The 24,953-nt window shown below is 41.1% G+C and overlaps 1 protein-coding gene across 1 annotated transcript; it reads right to left on the reverse strand.

Annotated features, from left to right (window-relative positions):
- Positions 1–397: 397 nt before the first annotated feature.
- On the reverse strand, positions 398–24,252 carry LOC311062877 (structural maintenance of chromosomes protein 6-like; the record flags this gene model as incomplete). The annotated part of the gene is made up of 27 exons (XM_084082096.1): positions 398–506; positions 827–924; positions 1,100–1,252; positions 2,051–2,156; positions 2,735–2,860; positions 3,196–3,341; positions 3,565–3,702; positions 4,592–4,762; positions 6,731–6,811; positions 6,910–7,045; positions 9,724–9,884; positions 10,005–10,119; positions 11,308–11,509; positions 12,002–12,180; positions 13,247–13,411; positions 14,514–14,602; positions 14,719–14,865; positions 15,698–15,796; positions 15,884–16,003; positions 16,511–16,612; positions 18,493–18,573; positions 20,410–20,471; positions 20,859–20,995; positions 22,444–22,549; positions 22,825–22,939; positions 23,798–23,917; positions 24,148–24,252. 27 exons carry the CDS (start codon positions 24,250–24,252, stop codon positions 398–400), a joined length of 3,369 nt encoding a protein of 1,122 aa, XP_083938222.1.
- Between the last annotated feature and the right edge of the window lie 701 nt (positions 24,253–24,953).

A 24,953-nucleotide genomic window follows, 5' to 3' on the forward strand; every position in this document is an offset into this window, starting at 1 on the left:
CTTTAAAGGTAGGGTAACAGTTAAGGGACAACTTCAGATATTTACTGTAGATACTAATCTGTATGTAGAAAACTATGACAGCTGTTTTATATAAAAATAATTATGGAAACAACTTAAAGGAAAAGTTCTCTACATCTGCTGGAAAAGCAGCACCCAGGTATCAAGAATCATGGCATCACGAGTGGAGGTAGTTACTAGTTTGGTAGTAATTACTGTTGGTATGCTGGTTGGATGGATGGTCAAGACTCAAATATCCCAGTGCAGCCCAGGCAAAACTAATACTTAAAAAAGCAAAAGTAAAACTGGCCAAAAATAGCAAATAAGTAAACTAAAGCTAAACATAAAAAAAACAACAAACCAGGAACTCAAAAACTGCAGTAGGCAATGTCCTCTTCACTCAAGGCCTCTCCGTTTCCTCCTCTTCGTCTCTCGGTCCGCAAGACTGTTGTCCACGGTCAGGGTCATTGAGCCGATGTATATGGATCAGTCTGTTGGTGGGGATAGAGCTGAGAAAACAAAAAGCAATTAAATGGATTACTGGATTGGTTGCTCTGGCATAACTTGTGTAACTTATCTGGGAAACATTTTAATTGATTACTTGGCCAACACAATTCAATTGACTGCTTGGCCAACACATTTCTTTTAATATCAAACTATTGTTTCTCCAAATAAACACACACTTGAGATGGTATTGATTATACTGCATCTACGTTTGATCCGATCATTCTGAGTGAAACCCTTCGCTTGTCATTGTTTGTTAAGAAGGTGGCAATGTCATACAGTATATCACTTTATGCTAATACAGGGATGTGACATGGTGGCTAACCTCATGCTCTGTGGGGTGAGGAAAATGAACTGCCTGTTCCACTGGCTTGTGGCAACCTTTAACATCATGTCCATGGAAATCCTCCTGTTCACCATGTCCTGATAGACAAGACGGTTAGTATTACTGTCTAAGAATTTAACCAACAGATAGACAGCAACACATATATAGACAGTATCTACCCATTTTTATAGCCAACATTATTATCATACTAGATTCAAATACAATAATATGAACTGTAAAATGTCTTGCCATTTATTCCAACAGACTTATTACCATGAAGACATCAAACTCGTCAAGGCAGCGGAATGGGGCCTCCGTGATTGCCCACAGAGACAGCACGAAGCAGACAGTGGAGAAAGAACGCTCTCCCCCTGACAAGGAACGCATGTCGCTCAGATTAGCCTTGTCCCCCTGACCGGGCTGTACCTGGAGACACCAAGATAAAAAGAGAGAAGGAAAATAGACAATAGGTATATTGAATGTAGTAGGTAAGTAAAAGTAGAGGACACATGGGGAAGATAGAGAACACAGAGATGGGGACATGAATAGAGATGAATTAGTCAAGTGTCAGTTCATAGAGGGTGCATGATTATTCAATGTGCAGCGCAAATGTAAAAAAAAAAAAGGGTAAGAGATTAGTGTACAAATATTACATTTTTATACACTTTTGAGTGCACACCCCGTTACATAAATGGACACTTTCCAGTAAATTGGTCGAAACTGTTTGAATACCTCTCCTATTTTTGTGCCTGAAAATACATAGTCATGCTAAAATCTCATATGCCCATTAGCAAACTGGCTTCCACGTGCAAAAAGGCTTTTGTGCACGGGTTGATAGATCAGCAGAGGTGGGTTTTAGGCATGGAGATGTATTAATGGCACCGCAAATGTTTAGTAACTATGGTCCAAGGTGTGTAGGGCAGGCTGTTAGGCTGGATAAGGGTATAGCGATGCAAAGAAGCACAACAAAGACATTTGCTTCACATATTAAGATAATTGTGTTCATGCTATTTAGCAAAATAATCATTTCATCCTCACTTGTACAGCCACAACAGCTACCCTATTTTTCAGGCATTATAAATGAAATTGTGTCACAAAAGTTTGTATGCAAATATAATACAGAAAATGTGTCTTCAATATAATACAGTCCTACAAAGATTACATAATTGGTTTTCATTGGAAAATACTGACAGGGAAGCTGCATTACAGATAAAGAATTCTTACTGAGACTGTGAGAGTTTCCTTCTTGTGATCAAACGCCATAGTCCCGGTGTAGCCTCTCTGGCCCAGCATACTATCAAAATAGCATTTACATCGAAGCGCCATCACGCTAGGAGAGAGCAAGGAGACAGATTAGGTATAGAAAAGGGAAAGGAGGTAAGTTGAAAATGTTTAGCTGGTCAAATACAAAATATATATGTTTTTATATACAATTATTAAAACTGAGTTCATCCAGTCAGCCATACACTCTCACTCATGCAAAGCTCATGCATAGCCTCTCTGGGCCAGCATATCATTAAAATAGCATTGACAACGAATCGCCATCATGCTAGGAGATAGATAGATATAGAAGAGGGAAGGAAGCGAAAGGAGGTAAGATGCAAAAAGTTTAGTTGGTCAAATACAAAAAACAAAAAAAAGATTAATTATTAAAACCAGGTTTACCCAGTCAGTACTCTTCCTCAAATTGTTTTTTATTCAAAAGGTCCTGCCTAAAACAAGGAAAATACAATATAACATTCAATGGTTCCGAATACAAGTTTGAGTTAGAAAATTAGCTAATTAATTGCAATCAAATAATACTGCCCCCTACTGGTGGATCATTACGTCAAGCGTTCCTCGAATGCACTATTTGAACACTCTTTAAATACGACAGACAGATACTGACACGTTTTAGTTCCAACTAACCTCCTGAGCTCGTCATAAACCTCGATTCTCAGTGTGACCATTCCATCCATGGTTTGGATGAATTTGTTGAGGGACTTCACATGCTGGCTCATAGTCTTATAGTCCTGAGAGGCCTCATGGTACTGCCTGGGGATTCACACATGCACAGGTGAAATAAGAAGATATTAAAAGTGGGAAGCAAGTAGAGATGCACTGGTTGAGATAACAGACGTCATGTCAATGTAGAAGGCTAATCATATGCTTATTTAATTTGAATCCAATGGTGTCCCTTGCCAAAAATAGACGATCTACAAGCTCACAAGTGTTTTGCGACCGAAAATGACGCAATGCATATTGAACTGTGGATTGCGAACCGTCCGGAAACCCTAGAAGCTAGCAAAGTTTTACACCAGTCAAAGCAATGTCTACATTTATGCAATAATGTGACACATAAGGTGGGAGGAAGTGTCAAGGTGACCTACCTGACAATCTCTTCACGGTTGCCTTGCTGGTCCTGCTTGGAGGTGATCTTAAGCCTGAGACGGCTTATCTCTGTGTCCAGGCTCTTCAGAGTCCGATTCACCTCCAGTCGCTCAGGACACATCTCTGTGGCCTTGGCTACGGCTTCCTGCGTCACGTCACAGGGAGATATGAAAGTAAACATTCATACCAAATGTTTTGCATTAAAGCAACACAACGTATCTGAGCTCTTCAGCCCCAACACCCCTCAGATTTTGAAGTTCTGCCAATTACGTTACTAACCTCACATTTAGTTTCAACTAATTGTGTACCTGCTCTCACTTACATGAGGACAGCTAAGAAACACCTTCTGTTGTCCCTATCAAGAGTACCTGGAGCTCCTGTTCCTTGATGTTCAGGCTGTCTTTGAGGTCCTGGATGCTTTTGATGTGGCCCTTGCGTTTATCCTGGTAATGCTTCAGGTGGTGCTTACACTTCGCCACCTCCTGGTCACTCACACTTAGTTCCTCCTACATTGGGACACAGGAGAAAAAGGGGACAAACATGACAATGTATAATTTGTGCCTTAGCACTTAGCAGCAGTAGGATCCGAAAAAGACAAGCCGATTTGATCTAAATATGTCAGAATACCTTTAATCAATGTGGCTAAACTGAACACACAGGATGTGACGCAATTATTTGGAGCAACGCGATTCAATGTTAAGTCAAGTTAAGACACGACACAAAGAAATAAACACGACGAAGCAAACAGTGATAGTGTCATGTCCTGTGTGATGAGAGAACTATGCATTATCCACTCCATTTTTTTTGCATCCAGAGTGAATGCACCTTGAAGACTATGAGCCACATTAAAGCTGCATTCCTTAAGGTCATAATATGGTCCATGAACCAGACAGGGCCTGGTTTAGGCCCCTTTTTAATTGATTCCTGCATATTCAGCACCTGTAGGATATTCCCACACACATTAACACTAAATATAAATCAGAAAAGTACAAAAAAAGAACAGCCAAATATATTACATATAAATGGGGCAGAAAACTGTCCGACCTCAGTCCTCTTGACCCTCAGTTAGCTCGGCTCAACAGACAAAGTCCCCAGACTCCAACTGAGTGTATTACGCATGCACTGGTTCACTCAGGAGGCAGTTATTTTCAATATTACCTAGGTACCGTTGAGTCCCTAGAGCTATAGGAGGCACAGAGAGAATCATTGCTGTAGCAGCTAAACAGAGGACAAATTCTCTCTCCCTCCTTGTGTACATGCATAGTTTTTTGTGGAGAAAACGGTTTAACTGCAATTTAGTAATCTAAAAACAATTCTCAATATAATAATGTGAAAATTGATTATTTGACAGATAATTTAGGACATCTCTAGTATCCACTTATGTGTAGCATGTACCTTGATTTTTTCGACTTCCTCTGACACGCCATTGATCTGTTCCTTGTGCTGATTGTACTCCTGCTCTGCCTCCTCGTAGGAGGTCTTGAGCTGGCCCATCTGAACCAGAGCTGCCTTCAACTCGCCATTCGTAGAGCAGATCTTACCCATAATCTCCTCCAGGTCCTCCTCCTGTGGGAGAGCGGTGGATGACATGAGGCGATGAGCAGTGTCTAAGATATGTTCAGCGTACTCTGAATGTGCATCTGATGTCGAGCTCCTACACCTGTGGCAGGGTTCCCTCATTCCATGATCTCCGGCACTAAAAGTCCCCTTAACCCCCCTTCATGACTAATTAGACTCAGTAGGTGAAATTAGTAAGTGGATTCACCTAGTCATTACTTGCATTTAAAGAGCAGGGGTTGCTAATCCTCGAGACATTCTGTGCATCTGTTAGACCTCTATGTTATGACAATGAAGCCTTTATCAATGTGTGCTGCAAGTAGTCCTTTTCTCCACATGTTGGGACACGATTGCAATTTCACAGTATTCTATATATTGGGGGTGTCCTTTGAGTCATTCGTTATGTGGTGTTTTCAGTGGTTTACACTAGAGGGCGCTAATGCCATACTTGATCATACTACAGCGCCACACAGAAGTATCAAAAGTAGCAGAGCTACAAGCTCTAAACGCGGTTTTGAGCTCGTCTGCCATTTTTGAATTTGAAGCCTGATGTTTTGGTCATATGAGGTTTACACCCAACAGACGATATATAGCAACATTTTTTTCTTTTAGTTTATCAGAAAACTAGGTAGGATTTGGAAAGCATTTTTAGAATCGGCCTCAGGTCTAATTGGGTCAAGGAGATGAGGACCACAATGGACCACAATGGGTACAAGTCCCCAGGACTTTTTAGTGTTATCCTTTTAACAACACCGCCTCGTGGCTTCCCTTGGACGTGCGCATGTGTGAAAGTAACATAATGAAATGTCGCGAGTCAGTTTCATACACTATCGAAAATCAATTTTGATTCATTTTCGGTACCCTTACTATATATATTATAGAATATTTGTTGTAGGGGTAACATTCCATTATGAATCAAAAGCCACAAAGTCATGCTGTAAAATGTACCCCAGTGACATCACTGGTGTAAAATCTGTGTCTGTGAAAACTACAACCAGTCCTGTTTTTACCTACCACCCTCGATGGGCATGGCCTTATCCTTGCTCGCTGTGATAATGGCAAAATGGTAATTAAAAATCTGGTTGATGTAATTGCGGCCATAAACCGTATCAGCATTCCAGGCTGATGCTTGCAGTCTCGCTCATGAAATGAATCATGGAAATTGAACACTGAGATTTCCTTTAGAGTGCATTGTAAATATTGTTCTGTGAACCAAAGATGTACTGAAATGCACATGAAAAATGTGACTGAGTATCCCTTAAAGGTGTAGTGAAATGAAAAATATGTTTTTCACACTTTTAGAGCATATCCGTGGTCATCATATGGGCATACCTACCAATAGATGCCAAAGAAAATGAAAAAAAAAAACATTTGTGTATTTTTACATCTAAAGTCCCTAAAAAGCCAATCTTAATTACTTCCTGTAAACGAAAACGTGCTGCGTGATGACATAACACAGCCTTCATGAAAATAAATGAATCTTGATTACATGCACCTGTTTGATTCCCATAGCTGCACGTTCTTCAAACACAGCTGAGTTTAATTACAGAGATACTCCGTTTTGAATCTCATTGAAGATGAGTGTATTACTCATTTTAAACTTCATCTGCACACTAAAATATGTATCTGAAAACATTATAGGTTAGAAATAAGCCAGGTAGTAGCAAACGTGCTTCACTGGCCGTCTCTCTCTCACTTGTAAACAAACACTAGCCGTGTGCCGCACGGCTGAAGTGATTGAGATCCAACGTCCCATAGCCTGAAGGGATGGGACCTTCTGATTGGTTTAGAGTCGTTGAGCCGACGTTTCAGGCTGAACCTTCAAAATAAAATGACCGAAAATGTCACTTCAGTGCGTCTTTAAGTGCTGTGGCAGCACAGAAAATCTGTCCGAAACTATTATACAGCAGAAATAAAATAACAAAAAACATGTGGGTTATTATTTCCGGAAACCAAAAGCAGTGTTGGCATACACACCAGGGGCTTGAGGTCTTCCGACTGTGGCTCCTCTACATTCTGCAGCTCATTCAGCTTAAACTGCAGTTTTCTTGCCCTTTCCTGGAACAAAATAAGAAGAATATCAATTGGACATCCATAGTTCATAGAAGATGTCAGACAGAAAGGCAAGATTGTCAAGGTGAAAAACAGAAACTTACTTTGACGTTTTTCTGCTCCACTAGGGCTTGCTTCAGCAGAGCCTCGTTCTGCTTCATGCCTCGATCCACCGTCGCCATCTGATTCTGAAAACGAGCAGCCTGGACCTTCTGGTTCTCTACCTCTTTCCCCAAGTGTCTGGGAAGAGACAGAACCGAGAGAAAACAAGGAAGAAAGAGAGATAGATATGCATGAAAGGAGGTTGTCACAGTAAAAGGCTTGAACACTCAAGATTATTACAGTGTAGAATACAATTGCACAATGTTTTTTTTTACTCTTTGCATTGTCCACTGTATAGGCCATCACACGGTAGAAGGTGCACGCAACTCAACATGTATATTAAGAGACATCCACTTGATTTTATGAGAGCAGATGTAGTCTGTGGCCCTCATTTATCACGCTTGTGCAGACCAAAAAACGAGCATAATTTACGAAGAGATAACCACAATTGTCGGCATTTATCATTCTATCGTGACTTTGACTTGAGGACGTGTAGGCTTTGGCTACACCAGTTTGTTCCATCGTAGACCTGCGGACCAGCATTGTCTGACCATCTGACAGGCATCTTAACATATGTATTCACTCCAAAAATGTATTAGCTATAAAAGCAATTAATACACGTGAACATTTTTTTTTTGTAAAGGCATACATCGACAATGTGTCATATGAAATTGGTAGGATATTTCCAAGTGTACAAGCAATTAAAATCGAGCAATTACAAACAATATAACATTTACAATGTTACAAGTTCGAAGCTTAATCATTCAGCCATTTAAACAGTGCTCGAACAACGCTCGAATGCCTAGCTGTGCCCAGCGCAAGTGATCTTCATTGTGGGTTTTGGCCATGGGACCGCAGCGAAAGATCAGAGGTAACCAGCCCACCACACACCAGCCTTCAACCATTAATGTTTACGCATTCTAATCATCAATTACTCCATACACGTTCAGCCCCATGCTATCTCTCAGTAACGTGGGGTCACAGCCACGGACCACGGGTGGATGCAGGACTCCTTTATTTGGCATAACACTAACAGCAGTGCACACTGCTTGGGGGTTAAATTAAAACCCAAACTTATTCCGATGATGACGATGTGATTAGTGTCATTCAACAACGTAGGCCTACAGGAAACAGACAATTTATTTTTCAATTCATGATTCAGGTTGTTTAGGATATCTTTACTTATAGCTAGAATCAAAAAAGACTTGTTTTATTTATTTTGTTATACTTTCTTATTAGATGTGTTTGCGTGTCAGGTATCGGGTCTGTGCCCCGAGTATGCAAATAGCATGTGCCATGCCACGCATATTATGATGTGTGTGTGCTGTAAAGCTGTGTGTGAATCCACAGAGATGATTGGTGGGGTAATCTCACAGGTCAGAGAAGTCCCTCTTCTTGGCCATATTCATGTCGAAAAACAGGTGGGGCGAGGCTACGCCACATTTATCAACAGCCGACAAATCTTACGCTGCAATTGACAGGGTACACCTGCTGATAAATCACACGTGGACGTGGTCGTAAGCTGATTCCTGGGCTCAAATTTAAGCTGTTTTTTTACGTTCCATTGATAAATGAGGGCCAGTGTGTATGAATGTTACAGACCTGCCAACCCTTGGGAAAATGTTTTGCGTGCCGCTTTTGGGCACGCCACTTTGCTTGAACTTTTCTATCCTCAATATCACCACGTTATTTAACAATAAATCTGCTTTTTATTCAGCATCATGCAGCTCTCGTGCACATGTACAGTATCCCTATTGCCTGTACAAGATAAGATGGTGAAGTACAGTCAGAGACTTGTGTTCCAGTGTTAATGAGCAGGTGCAAACACACAGGGCTTGAGACAATTTAAATGTGTTATTGTGGCCGGTCATTATAATTTTAAGGACTACCATGCTGTCAATTATTCGATGCTGATTTATTGGTGTGGCTTCATTTTCTCATTCAGCCTAGTGGCTTTGGTGGAACTACCATCATTTATGTTTAGGGTCTGATGTTATCAGTAGCACCATAGTAGGCCACCACAGTATTACATTTTAATACTTACATGAGCACTTATTTTCATTATCTAAATATACTATACTGTATATTAATGGGCTGAGAACAGGGCAGTGCCAAGACTTTGTTTCAATACCTGAATAGACAGCATTGACATTTTGTTAACCTTTTCTTGTAAATGTTACCCCTTTAATTCACAACATTTGCCTATACAGTACATACATTGTTCTGAAAAAGTATATCATTCAAGTTACAATCATTACCTTCTAATCCTTGATGACTGATGGCAATATCAGTTAGCTAGCAAATAATGTACATAAACCTTTGCAAAGGAGTTCAATGAACCTTCCCACTTGACGAACCAGTCAGACAGAGTGAGGAGGGGGAACAAGAAGAATCAAATCAAGTGTTATAGATTTGAGCAGGTTCTGTGTATTAAGAAGACTGCACTACTAGCTATCTGTCCAGTGTATGGAATCTACACTACTAGTAGCATATCGTTCAGTGGTAGCTGCAAGCATGCAGTAGATCATTGATCATGCATCAATATTGTATGATCGTAGTTGATAATATGTAAAACAGATTTGTCAGCGAATCTTTTAGTTACACCAACATCGCCTTGTCAACATAGACTTGTCGTCATTGGGGAGATTTACGATCACAATTACACGCAGCGTCCGTTTCACAGCACCGTACTGAGGGAACAGGTGTTCATGGTACAACCAATGCGTACAGGTTGGCAGGTCTGTTAGAAAATGCACACAAGAAAACCAACATCAACAGGTGAGTGATAGCTTTCTTGAAATCATTTTCATGCCGACCTGATCTCCTCCTCCACGTCTCCACTGAGGTACTTGGCTCTGTCCTGTTCAGCGGTGTAGGCGCGGTTAGGGAAGATCTGGTCTCCCTCCTTAGTGATGGCCATGGAACAATTCGCTGGCGGCTGTCTGCCCTGCATCACTCGACGAGCCTCTGTTTTGTCCTTTCTCGGAGAAATGAGCAGAGCCCAAAAATTCAGTCAATTTCTGTAACGAATATCTACAGCAGCATTGATAGATTAACTGAGGTATTTTCCCAAACACAGTGAGCTATTGGTTGTCACCTTGATGAGCAGAACGCTTTCTATTCCCCTCTGGTCAATCAGGCAGTTGGCCACAACCGGATCTTCAATTTCTAAAGATTGCAGCACTGAGGGATATTCACAATAGTTGACAGCCCTGGCACATACATATATGCATGCAAGATCAAACAATCAGACAATCAGACAACCATTTAAATGTACACATTTAACAATGGCAAAAGATGTGTTTCCAGTTCAAATCTGCTGCTGAGCGAATCAAATGAAGCTATGGGACACTGGCCCGGAACATTAAATGTTTATGCCCCCTCTGGAAAAGGGAACTAGAGTCATGCACAGTCTATTGGGTCCAGCTCGGTCGGGACAAGGGTCCGTTTATTGTTATATGTAATACCCAAGTGGATCAGAGAAGAACCGCACTCAGTGCTGACCAGTAGAGAAAAGCATGAAGTGCTTTTAGTGCTGCATGATGATTAGGTTGACCCAGGGTTCAGACTACTGCATTGGAAAATAGGGGGGGGGGGGGGTTTATCTGTGCAGGCTGACAGTTGAGTTTCAGATCGTATCAAACTATACCAGAATGCGATCAAGGTGCCCACACTGTGCATGGATTAATTGATTCCTTCTTCACAGAGGTCAAAACATGCAATTTCATGTAATTGTCTTCAATTGTACGTGACTACTTGGCAGCTAGACTCCAATATGGAATAGCCTAACTGGCATCTACTGGCAGAATGGCATTTTTAAGCAATTGTAATCAAGTAGGGTCTGCAGGGCTCCGGAGTGCATCCTTAGAAGACCCACCCCTACTCTGCCTCAGATTGCTGGGAATAGTGGGAATAGTGCTTTTGTTGGCGGGGCATCAATGTTACCAGTCAACGTTCTCCGAATCCAAAAAACAATCCTCAACCGTTAATATAGGGTTAAGTTATCATCTCCTGGGTTTAGTTAAATGTCTAGCAGCAGCGTTCTGTATAACTTGGAAGTGTGATGAAATAAAATAAAGTACGATTTCAGTGCATTTAAAAGTTCTTCTGATCATGGATATATTCCTGAGATGATAATTGTGCTGATTTGAAAGAGGTGCAATACACACAAGTCTTTTGAAGTGTTGACCAACGGTAAAGGACCAAAACCAATGTTAGGTGAACAAGTTTGCAAAATAATTCTCGAAGTTTAGTCTGGGATTGAATAAGACACCTAGTTTTTGGCAACAGAATTTAAATTGCTGGATAAAGAACCAAGCGATGATTGCATTTTGGCACTTACACTAAAATAACTAATTCATACAATCTTCATAAAATTGTTCCGTTATACCAGCCCTTACCTCCTGCTGGTGTTGTGGACTTGCGGGATGAAGGTGCTTGTGATGATGTTTGGCCTGCGGCCACCGGGGAATGCTCTGACCATGAGGCCTTTCAGCACCTTCTCATCGTCATAGTTGTCACAGGCAAAGGCTTGCAGCTGGCCTTTCAGACAGATCTCCACAGCCAGGGCCATCTCTGGGTCCTTGAGGGCAATACAGTAACCTAAGGAAGGGAGAGAAAAATGGGGACTATTAGCTGCTGTCACTAGTAGTCTCACTGGCGTTTAGGTATGTCTGGTAGTGAGAAACAACTTTTCGGCAACATACGCTTTCCAACAGCGCGGAGAGCTACCTTTAACGACAGATTTATGTTTTTGGCTTGGCTTACTAATAGATTACCGCCAAGAATCATGACAATTCTCCGCTTAGTTCAATAATTACATACCTACAATCAAATATTAAAATTGGCTAATGGGAGGGCTGGCCGGCGGACCTTGGCCACGTCACTCTGACAACATAACCATAAACAAACCACGGCCAGCTATGCTCAAATGTGTCGTGTGTTGTCTAAGCTCAATGTGTCGTCATGGCATCAGGCACAAACAAATTAGTCAGCTCCATTTATAGGCACAAAAGGGGCATACCCATGGGCATAAAAGGGAAGTTATGTACTTCAATAGTCATTGCCCCCCTCCGAACAATAATAGAGTTTTACCCAGTGGTCCACAGGGTTTCTTTACGAACTGGCCCTTCATGTAGGCTTCCTGGATGGTGTTGAGGAACGCTGGGATGCGCTCTCCAAAGCGCCGCAGGCGGTTGGACCGGCTGCCCTCCATTGTCTGTAGGTTCTTTACGTTTACTTCTATGGCCCTATGGAGGGTGTCCTGTCCTCGCCTGATGACAGGGAGGAGAAGAGTCAAAAACAGTCAGAAGGCGGAAAAGGAGTATCAAAAAGAGTGTGGCTCTGGCACATGTAGGATGGTTCACTATAACATCAACCCATCGAAGTACCTAAAGCCTGGTCCATTCACTAAATCTGCGTATGTCCCATATTAGAACCAAGCATGAATAGCTAGAATACATTACAGTCATTTAGCAGACACTTTTATCCAAAGCGACTTACAAGTGCATTCAACATAGGTAGGGAACGAAATTACTAATCACCATAAGTCTTAAGTGCATTCTCTTCTAAAACAAGCAACTAAGAGTATACCTAGCGCTAAGGTAAAAGTGCAATATATCAGCTACCTACTTTCTTAAACAGATGACAAATAGGAAAATTAAATGAGCAAGAGCTAAAAGAAATAAGTGAATCGAATAAACAAGATCCAATAAAACAAGAGTTTGTACAACTAGTTAACAACAAGTTGGCAAGGCGAAGAGGAAGGGTAGTGTTTCCTGAAGAGGTGGGTTTTCAGCCTGCGGCGAAGGATGGGCAGTGACTGTGTCACTGCCCATACTGAGAATACAGTATTGTATGAGGAACACACACACACACACCCTCTACGGTGTGTCTGTAGCCAAGAGTGTAGAGAGGCCGTCTGGAAATAGGAACGTTGCCTGTCTGACCCCCCAGCTTGCCCAGTCTGTGTCTAAGTATCCCTGAACAATAAACGTAACCCCTAACTGCACCACAGGCGCCTGATTAATGGCTGCTGACCATGGCATATACTGCTACTACAAATTACCAAATTACATTTTCAGTGATTCAGTCCTAAACGGATAATGAATTTTGTAGTGTATGCCGTCAATTGTGTACCTGCCCCCATCTGTATACAGTACGCCAAGTGATACCCAATCTTGTAGCTCTGATGCTCTACTTTCACATGAAATAACAAATTAAATGCAAAACAATTCAGCCATCCCACTAGATCCTGTGTTGGGTCATAAGTGTCTTACTTCCAGTCAGATCCCCATCCCTACAGCCAACCAGTCAGTTCTCCCATTTCCTACTACCCACTTCATCTGGCCGAGCTCATCCTTAGTGAGGTTGATGGCCTGTTGGTACTGGTTGATCTGTTGGTCCAGTGTGGAGTCCTGGTGTCTCAAACTCTCCAGCTGAGCATCATGCTGCTCTATAAGCGTTGCCCTCGCCTGACTCTCCGCCTCATTGCCGTTACTGATGCTAGAGGCAGGGAAAGAAAAAAATGGTAACATTCAGGCACCGATATCAATATCAATGAACACTGGCGTAATTAATCAAGAAGCAGAAATGGACAAAAAATGTAACAATGCTGCTCAGTAGGGGTGTAACAATACGCTTTAACAGCGATACGATACACATCACGATACTTGGACGATTATTTGTTCATTTATAGCGATACGATATTCGATTATTTCGATACAGTTGACTATTTAGCCCAAAAATTCAATCTGTGTGAAACATATGTGGATAGTGCAGGATTTTCCTTTAAGGGAAAGTGTTATTATGGATAAGTAAACTGTGATTCTCTAGCAAAATACTGTACATAAACATTGTATTTGAACACATTATGGACAAACTCACACCTTGACATGAACACAGAGATTACCATATTTCCCCAAATAGCAGCAAATACACAATTCGCTGCATGATGCTGTCGACGCCGAAAATCGCAGATCTACACGCTCACAACACCTTGTGTGTAGATCACTTTGTGAGCTTGTGGGATTGCCATTTTCGGCGAGTCGGGCCGAGTGCACAAGATTCAGAGGTTTCCCTCACTCCTAATTCTCAATGAATCTGTGATTAAAATGTTCCTATAATCAGCAGAAGTGAGTGTCAATTCCTTGTGTCAATTGTGTTTATATAAGATGTTAAGTATATTCAAAGAATGATTTTTGCTACGCGATGCAGGAGATTCTCATTCCACACATATCCACATCTACATCCAATACATTGTAACATCAATTATTGGAGGACCAGGTCTGTGTGTTCGTGTTTAAAGATTTGTCCGTCTGTGTTATGTGGAAAAACCTTTCAAACTCCCCCCTGTCAGGTGACAAGAAGGTCAGTTGGCTCTCATGCATTTAAGGAGGCATGAGCTCGGCCCTGGCCTCCCTAGGCTGGTGGGGGGAGTGTAGTGCCCAGGATTTTTCCATCTACTATGGATTATATCTACAGTGGCTCTATCTATTACTTATTGCTCTTATCAGTCAAGTGAATCATGACCCTTGTGGATACAAATCTTTAGGTTAAAACAAACAGGGGATATATAGAGGATGGATTAACAGTTAGTGTTTGGTACCTCAAATTGAGCTCCTCTATCCTCTTAGAGAGCTGGGCCTTGTCCTTCTCCAGAGCTTTCATGGTGGCCTTGTATCTGTGCACACAGACCTGAAAGAGACACATTGTTCATGGGTCAAACTTCTCTGCCTCTAATCTACCATGGGTGGACTTTGTGATAGAGGAGCGACTTATGGTTTTGTTCGATATTGCGGTTGAAGTCTGACCTCGCCAGATTTGAGGTGGTTATTTTTTTGCTGGGCTTTGGCCTTAAGCTCCGCACATTGTGGCTGGAGATCCTTGTGGCGCTGTGTGATGCCCTCCACCTGCTCCTGGATCTGCTTGAACTTCTGCTCAGCCTCTGCCACCTTGTTCTGTACAGGGGGTAGACAGTCAATAGGGAAATAGTAAGTTTTAAATGTTGCCATTCTATAAACGAGACTCACTTTGTCTATTAAAACTTACACCGGGGGCGTTTGACTCACTATATGCCTATTAAAACTTACATTGTACATACATCTGTAAGTACAGTGTACTTACAGAGTACATTAGTCTTACAGACTTGATGAAGCAAAATTATATTTTATAATAACTATCATATTGACCACTTTGTTTTGCCAATTGTCAAAGAAAGCCTTGTGAGAAGAGCTGGACTGTGTCATCAGTAGATAGAAAGGCTAAGTCTATTGAGTCTAAGGAGTTTATCTGAGTAATTTGAAGGTTTTCAGTTTGCTCAAAGTTTTGTGTTGGCTCACACAATTGCACTCTGTGAAACATATACATATACAGTATAGCTTGCTGTTTAACAGAAATGGACATTCTAAAATATTTTTTAAATTGTACAATTTCCGCTCGCGGAAATTGCCAAGGAAATGACTGACAAGAGCGTGGTTACAAACTACGTACTGTAACATTCGAAGAATGTGGACGAGTTCTCTGGCTTGAGACACTGAGTACATCAACACAACATGAATATTACATGCCGATAGCGCAATTTTAATTCAGAACGAGGTCGTTTATCACCGGAAAGGAAGGCATCAACCTAGATGAATAAGACACCAACTATATGAATAGTTTTGATGTGAAATATTCGTGTTGGGTTAAGTGTTGAAACGAGTTACACTGGCTCATTTTCACCCGTATGTAACATACAGAATAACTGGCCAATGGTAATTTTAACCTTTTAGTGAATATAGGACAACTCACCTTCCAGTCTTGAACCTTCTCATCATAGTTTGCCGTAGAACCTTGATCGGCCTGTAGCTTATCCTTCAACGGCTGCAACTGCTGCTTCAAGTTGCTTACCTGCCATGTTTAACCCACGGTAAATGTTATCCTGTCAATACTGCGTGACATACTGAAAACTTAATTACACAGTTGTGCTGATCTCACCATTGCCCAGGCCATCATTTTCGCCAGCTCATTCAGCTTATTGTTCATCTCATCCAGTGATGCCAAGCTCTTATATTGCTCCTCTTTTTCACGATACTTGTGTCTCAGGTGTGCCAAGCACTGCAGCAAAGTCACAGATATGTTAGCGATAGTCATCATTCAACAGGATGAATGAACAAGCTTTGATTTTCTGAGGCTGGACAGTAAACACTGAGCCTATGCGGGAAAATCCAATCATATCAGTTTTACATTTTGTATTAAGTCTTAATAAAATCCAGCATCAATATAATTTAGTACATTATAAAGAGGTGAGGGACATCTCTCTAAGGAGTCAAATGTTGTCCTGTAAAGCCCTTGGAGACAGTAACGGTGATTAGCCACTTAAACCCTATATACACTTAGTTGACCAGAATCTCCCAGGGGTATATACTAGGCTATTTGCTTTTGTCCCTATAGACTTAATATCTTTAAAGAAAATAGATGATCTACAAGCTCATACAATGTGACGTTGTGAGCTTGCAGACATGCCGTTTCACTGAATGTTTGCCCCAGAATAGGGACACTAGCTTTTAACTGGTTATGTGCAATACAAATAAATATCAATTGAACGAGCAGATGCGATCTTACTTCGCTGTGTTGCTCTATTTTAGACAGAGTGATGTCCTTGGTTTGTTTGATGTGCACTAAGCCTTCTTGCATCTTTTCCAGTTGGGTGGCCTTCATAAAAAACTGCATGGGGGGAAATAGAAATAAGCAATCTAACTGTACAGTGTGACCTCAAGAAAAATAGCAATTGCAAAAGATCACATATAAAGATCACATTTGTCACAAATAACACATTTATTGCCCAAAGGGGAAATTAAACATTGATTGAATACTTTGTTCGTCAGAAATGTAAAACAGCATGTGGTACAGTAAAGATAGCTCTCCAGTGCACCCGCGGTGGCAAGTGTTGGAAAGCGTTGGTTGCCGAAAATCTGGTGTTGAATGGGCACACCGTCTTGTCGGTTTGGAACTTGTAGGGAAGCGTCGAAAGCCGACTGAGCATGTTCGGTTGTATAAGGTCGGCTTTCGACCGTCGGGTAGAAGCGGGCAGGCGGAGAGGAGATAGAGCTCTCTGGTTGGCTGCTAGGGACCCTTTCTAAAATGCGGTACATTTATTATATCCATTGTATGTTAATATTACTACAGCTGCATGTGTGCTCAAAATGCAGACAGCGTGGGATCGTCTCATTCAAACACCTGTCGACTGTTTATTTGCTCAGTGCTGCTACTGCTGCCCAGAAATATCTGATCTCCAAGCAAAAAAACAGCATGATGAGTCATATGTTTGTAGATCAGATATGTTTGCGCAGCATAAGTGAATGTTAAGAGGGAGGAAGAGAACGCACTCCATTTGTTTCACTTCTAGGCTGTAAAAAACGTTATTTTATTTCATTGGATTAATGAAGGAATAAATCTTTGAAATGCCACTTAAATTGTGAGTGGAACATGAGTCTTTCAGATTGGATGGATTGATGGTGAGTAGGGCTTCCTCAGGGCTGCCTCAGGCATGTGCACCCGCTCGCCTCCTGACACATGCTTTTTCGCTTCATATCGTTTGATAGAGGGATAATAAAAACATGATTGATACACCGAATGAACACAGTATGAACATAGACACTTACAAATTATGGAGAACTTTGAATTATAACAATCATTTGAGAATTGGCAGGGTTAAACTGCCGGTATCCTACAACCAAAGATTTCTTCTTGCGCTGTCAAAATAGTTTAAATACAGAACCTTGTGCCCATGCCCTAAGCACCCTGCAGTAATCTCTCAAGAACAGATTCCGACCTGCGGTGGAATCTGTCGGAGCGGTTCGTCCTAACCAGTGCGCATTGGCTAAAAGTGGGCGTGCCTTCAGATCAGGAAGTGGGCCGCGCTTTACCCAATCAAATGTAGTGGGCGGGATTCACGTGTCCATCCACCATGATCCACCCTCCCCCCCTCGAAACTAGCCGAAACTAATTTAACAATAGCGTCCTCGGAGCGGACAAAACCACGGAAAGATATTCACATTTTAAATTACTCTTTCATCATAGAAACAAGTGGGCTTATAACCAAAACCATCCATGTTCTCTGGGAGAAGTGGTGTTAGTGTTCCGTGTAGAAATATTGTTAGTGGGAATGAAAACATGGTCGCACCAACCGGAAGTGATGCGCTATAGGCAGACATGAAACCGGTGTTTCCCTGCGCTCTAGTCTAACATTATACTCCTGCCAGACTCCACAGAATATCAGAAAAGCAGAGGTCGCTGTTTTTCATTTTCTGTGGGGTCTGGCTACGCGAGACTACCCTGCAGTGCAGTAGTTATCTTTATTTTCTCAAATGATTTAAGCATGTAGGCTACATGTTCATGTGTTTGTTGTTGAAAAAAACATTAAGCCATAGGCTATTTTTAGCACCATAGAAGCCATCTGTCAGTGTCGGCTTCTCGGGTGCATTCAGCAACTTTTGTTTGGCCGAATGATCTCCCGACATCATTCGACCGCCAGTCGGTAGTAGTCTGTATGGTGGAGTTACCTTTAGACATTAAAGCTAAAAGGATAACGAGCTTAAACTCACCTTGTATTTATCACCCTCTCCTTTGGAATGTAGGAAGTGCTTGCTCATTTCTTGTGTGAGAATTGAAACTGGGTTGTCCACCTTTAAAAAAGAAAAAAAAGGTGAAACCGTGGCTTGAACTGCAAATGCTGGTCAAGTAAACCCAGAATTAATAAGACTCGAGTCATAGTCACACAAAAATACGCTATGCCGAGTTATTTATTGTTGTTTGAGTAAATCTAATTGAGAAGTCAACTGAATGTTTTATCAAGAGGAGGACATATTTAGGGGCTGTGACCACAGAAAGCGGTTCTTAAGCTCTATGGTAAACATGCTGGACCTCTCCTCTTCCTAGCGCCCAAGCATCACGTTTCAGCGTTCTCAGAATGTTTGACGGAGCACTCTGGGCGCCTCAAGCACCCACAATCATTGAGCAGAGGCATCTCGTTCAGTGAATCCTACACATCTGGTGGAGAGAGACAGTAAGCTATGTGGACCTATGGAAAAGAACATACAAATCCGAAAGAGAAAGTGGAGTTGGCCACACCCTCAGAAAACCAGCTACAAAAATGACCCAACAAGCCCTGAAATGGAACCTAGTCCAGTCAATCTGTGGTTTTACCCAAAATAAATTGCAATAGTAATCATTCAGGGTTTTGGGTGATCCAAATAGTATATTAAAAGTTGTTAATTATATATTTAGTGGATAGCAAGGTAAGTTCAGTGGTTGACATTTGGGGCCTTCATGCCTTCGGGTCACACAAATTAAGAGCATATCTCTGCTTCTGAACCTGCTAATTTCATTTATTACACGGCTTGGTTGAATGCTCGATTCTGATTGGTCAGTCATCGGTCATTATTTCTGGATAATGACCGATGAGCTCTATAACGGACCGCTGTGTAATCAGAGACTCAGAACACCTGCTCATGTCAACCTGTGCTGCTTGGTTATATACTTTATCCAACATGACAGCCATGTAAACAAACAAACAATGTCATTTACAACTAAACGTTGCTCTCAAGAATGTTTTTGAAAACATTTGAAGTGAGAAATAGACGATGCAATAACCGAGAAGTCATTCTATTTGATCCACTGCGCTTCCTTGTTTATCGTGGCACAACAACGGGGGAATACCAAAACGCTCGCCCCAAAACACAGTCGCCCCGGGGCAAATCCGGCGGTATTACAGGCAAATCGGCAGTAAATAGAATGGGGGGCGAGTGTGTTTTGGGGCGAGTTTTTTTCCATTTCGTCATTTGTTTTTGCGAGGCGAACTTGTCCGCCCAGCCCAATACTTATGGAATACTTTCATTGCCGTAAGCAAGGAAATACTTCGTTTTGTTGTTACTTTTGGGTAAATGTATTTATGTATTTATTAAGTAGCCGTGTAATAAGCGGGATAAAGCCCTTCAGGGCGATTAACCACCTCGGCTGCGCCTCGGTGGTTAATCGCCCTGTCGGGCTTTAAATTTCAATAATGACTACCTCCCCATGCATTATCCCTTGCATAATGTATGTCTATACAGGGGGTTTTCTAGGGTATTCTTTGACATGCAGTCATCAGATATGACTGTTCTCAATGTACTTGTGCACTTTGGGGTACCCTCACTGTTACAAGTTAATATATCAATACATATCACTTGTCTTTCCTCCGGTGGAGCAAAATCTGAACATCAATATTACCCATGTGTGCAGCGACCACCAATGACGTGGATGATACAGATTAGGCCCTTACACTAAACCTTCAGGAAGTCAGAGGCATCAAGATAGTGAAATATTTTGTATTTGAAGCTTGTCTCCTATTTCAAAGCAGCCTTGGCCACCAAAACCCAGAGTCACGTGACCTTAAACAAGATATTGCTATTAAGTAGATCATGGACTGTGCATTTCTAAAATAGCTGGAAAAGCAATGTAGGCATATGGAGCAGAGTTTATACCTGAATATTGAAATTGTCCAGAAGTGCCAGAAGCTCTTCTTTTTTGGATGAGATAGTGTTACCTATGAGACAAGAGATAACTTGTAAGGAAAAATAAAATGGACAAACACAGAGCTAAGGGAATAAAGAATATAGAGTGTAGTCCATGCCACCTAGTGAATGGGTATTTAAAGGGATATTTCACTTTCAAACATGTTTATGGTAATTTTAATTGTAACCAGAACGGGTGTTTTCAATGAATCTATCATGGTTAAAATAGAGTTTGAAGTTACAATGGGTTTGTATAAGAAGGGGGCGTGTCTGTTAAAATGAATATCAAATCTTTAAATACTGAATCAATTTAAAAACTGTCGGGGGTGCTCATTTGTGCCTGAGTAAATGATAAAATGACCCCAAACATGTTTGAAAGTGAAATATCCCTTTAATCTACAACTCTTCGAGGACTTCACCAGATTTGCTTTTCACTTTGTAGATTCTTGCCCCCTCACGCGTTATCTTCACATCTACTGTGATGGACGAACCATAGACTTCTGGCCTATAAGCATCTTGCCCTCTGTTGCGTAAGGTGATTGAAACATCAGCCGAACTGTGAGAAAAGAGGAACACAGAACAGATCCATTTGGTGGCAAGTGAGGCAAATTGTATCAAACAGCATTACATCATGCATGACATTTGAGTTGAGACCAGGAAGGAAACCGTTACTGGGAAAGAAGCAGTGCAACTTCATGCATTTTCAACAGGCCAAATGGTAAATCAAACAAAAAAAATTGAAAGTTGTTCTTTATCGTTACATCTTGTGTAGGTAACACTTACAAAGAAAGAACTAGTCTAGTAGTAAGTTGCCAAGAAGAACAGGGAACAGAGCTGTGCCTTTAGTTCTTTCTCCTAGGTCATACATGGGCAACTGATGGCCCAGGGGCAGCCCCCACCTTAATGCGGCCCGCAGGTTAATATCGGAATATTGATATATTATTGATTTCAGCTGTTTACAATTACAAACATGCAAACATGACCTGCTTTAATTACTTCAGTCTATATTAGTAGCTTAATCACTAGTATTAACATTCTATAGTATTTTGTATGTCCAATGTATTTGTATTTAAGTTCATAAAGTTAACATAAGTATAACTAAATGCATTTGAAATGAAATACAAATTTTACTTTTCAGGATTCCTATTAAAAAATAGCAGATCTACACTGTACAAGTTCAAAACGTGTCACACTGCGACACGTTTTGAGCTTGTAGATCTGTTATTTTTGCTACTTGTGTGTCACATAGACTGACAAAGTACGGCATTAATTTACAGAAAAAGTGTTATATACGGAGATAAGGGTGCCTGCCTGACAGTATATGCAATGTGGCCCTCTGGAGTGAGTGAGAAAATATAGTGGCCCTCTCCGTCATCAAAGTTGCCCAAACCTGCCCTAGGTTGTGATTCCTCATTCAAACGTTCCCCATTTGTTGGACATTATGGAATAAGCCTTTACTGTATACCTATGACAAATAATATCCAGCACTAGCACTCTTAACGATCCTCAAAAGAAATTAGTCTTTTCTGATGTCCTCGCCTCACTCCACTGGATCCCCGTCCGTTTTAGAATTGATTTTTTTTTTAAAGGTTTTATTGTTCGTTTTTAAAGCCCAAAATGGGCTGGCCCCTCCATATTTATCTGATCTCATTTCAGCCATACATCCCAACCAGAGCCCTGAGATCGTTTTTTCTGAAAAATTCATGCCGCTATATCAGTGGTGCTCAAACTTTTTCATGTCAAGGATCCCCAAAATGATATGGTATTTAGCTGGGTATTTTTGGGATGACGTCACATCCGTCCATTCCTTCTCTCAGCGTCAAGGGATCATTCCCTTGTGTTGTGTTAGAGCGCCCTCTTGTGGAATTCTCAAAAAAGAAAATTATATACGTCCTTGGCAGGCAATGTGTTAATATGCCCTGTGCAGCACTTTGGTTGCACTTTGGTTCGACCCTGGTCGTTGGAAATGTGCTGTATAAATATGCAAATATGCACAATCTTTACCTTTCTCCATCTTTCACAAATTCCTTAAGGGAGGACCCTCTGTTTGTGGCCTGTGCATTCCCCCCTAGGGCCACTATGAGAGCTGTCAGAACAGCACTCTTTCCACCTGTAACATTATGACACAGAGCACAGAAAGAAAGCACAGATGTGAGTGTACATACTGAGGTAAACAAAAACAGGTTAACCCATTTTGGGTGGGAACCCCCATTTGTAACTATGCCTTTCAGGGCGGGAACCCCTTTTGGGGTTCTTGTTGCCATGTACAGTATATAGGAACATATTTTTCAGAAAACTTTAGTCAGGATTTAGAAGGCGTTTTTAGAATCGGCCTCAATGGGTTAAAGGAATGAAAAGAATAAACATTTAAGTGGTTTCACTCACTTCCATTGTTGCCAATAACAAAGTTGACATTGGAACCAAAAGTGAAAGGGCCCAACAGTGAGTGACACATGAAATTCTTCAAGGTAATGCTCTCCACGATGCCCACTTCACCACCCTGCAGATGAACACACATCTGTGTTATTACACGTCAAGATACATGCCATGATACGTCAAGACACCAAGATACATCATATCAATTTAACCATCTCTGCATGGCTGCATTATCATGAGTACAGTACACTGCATCAACACATGCCTTCCAGAAGTAGACCTCAAGGAGAGTTGAATTTAGGCATTTAGCAGTCTCTGTATCCAGAGCGACTTACAGTAAGCAAGGTTAACATACACATCAAACGCAGAGACAGCGTAGTGCCTCATTAATCTAGGATCATAAGTAAACCAAGAACCTAGCATCATAATAATCTGTATATTGAAACTATAGGATGCAAGGTAAACAAAATGAAACTAGCATTTGTCTAAATAACATGTTATCTAAATTACATTTTAACCTTTGCATAGGACTACATGGTCGTCAAGGCAAACCAAAGACAAATAATCTGGTTCAGAAATCAATTGCATATCGCCACTGAAGGGTATAAACCTTGTATCTCCATATTTCAACATTTGTCTTTTTGTAAATTAATGCCCTAATTCGTAGTGTCACGCAAACGTAGCAAAAATAGCCTGTCTACAAGCTCTCAAAGTGTCACATTCTGACGCATTGTGAGCTTGTAGAACAGATATTCTTGCTATTTTAGAAAAACATTTAAGTCAAAGTGATTAAGCGCCTGTGGGTTTTATAAATATTTACCTAATTAAATATATAAAAAGAGCTTGTGACAAAATAATAACTACATTGGATACATTTGAACATTTCCTGAACAGTAACGGTTTTGAGCATAATATAAAGGTTTCCACCCACAGCAACGATATTTGTAAGTTGGCAGCAGATGTACCATGATAATAATAATACCTCTTGTGATGATCCAGCCTGTCTCAGAGGCTGGCTAGCGAGGCTAGACTGTGTCTGACTGGGACCAATAACATCCTCGACTTCCTCATCGTCGTCTTCAACAGGTGGGAGGTCTCCTGGCTGTAATGTAAAACAGCACAGTTACATTTAAAATACTTTTACTAAAAGGTCTGTTCAAAAAAAGTCCTTGCGGTCTTGTTTCCAATGAGGTCCTTGGTATTCAATTCATAGTCATATATAGTGGCACCACAGTTCAAATATCAATTAAAAAAACTGAAAAAGATAACACTATGTACAAACAAAAAAAATAAGAAAAACTGTGGGGAGGGGGTGTTAAGACTATTCCAAACCTGGCTGGCAGTGCTGCAGAAGGGGAAATTGGCAATAATATCCTCCTCTTCAACATGTGGGAGGTCTCCTGGCTCATCCTCGCCAGGTCGGGGTCTCTTCGACATACTGTATTGATGATCTAATTACAAGTAAAGTAATAAAATAACTCAATAAAATGAATGTTTCCTCATTTATTGGGACAGTGGTTCTCAAACTTTTTCATGTATTTAGCCGCGGACCCCCACCTTAAAATATGTTGTGCCAAAGACCCCTATAGGCCTACAGGATCTGTGTTAAAATATTCAAGATGCAATGTTGTGATCTTGTAGATCGTCAATTTCCAATAGCCAATGTATAGGTCAAAGTGGTTACCTGGTACACAAGTTTAAGTTTAAGTTCATCCATGACTGACAGTCAGGTACCAGGGCTACTGGGAGTGACTTGTTTATCCGGTTAAAGCAATTACCTTGATGCACAACAGGTGTAGGGTCTTGCGTGTGACTGCTTAAATCGACCATCCGGCCCAAACCATAGAGTTAAAAATAGGCCCAAACCCACAAATAATCGATAAATATCTAAATATTTAATCAAACAACTTGCATACTGTCTGGGATGTAGCTACACAAAAGCCCAATTAGTCGTGAAATTGACCCCTGAAGAGTGAAATACCGCATTTAGTTGGTTAAAGTGTCATGTACAACATTAACGTTTTATACTACTTGTGTAGCACCAGACATAGCAGATCTACAAGCTCCCAAGGAGTAACGGATTGCAACATTGTGAACTTGTAAATCTCCCATTTCTTCTCCAAGTGATGCGTGCATCC

This window comes from Gymnoscopelus microlampas, assembly GCF_963454915.1.
Source record: "Gymnoscopelus microlampas genome assembly, chromosome: 16".
Taxonomy (NCBI): domain Eukaryota; kingdom Metazoa; phylum Chordata; class Actinopteri; order Myctophiformes; family Myctophidae; genus Gymnoscopelus; species Gymnoscopelus microlampas.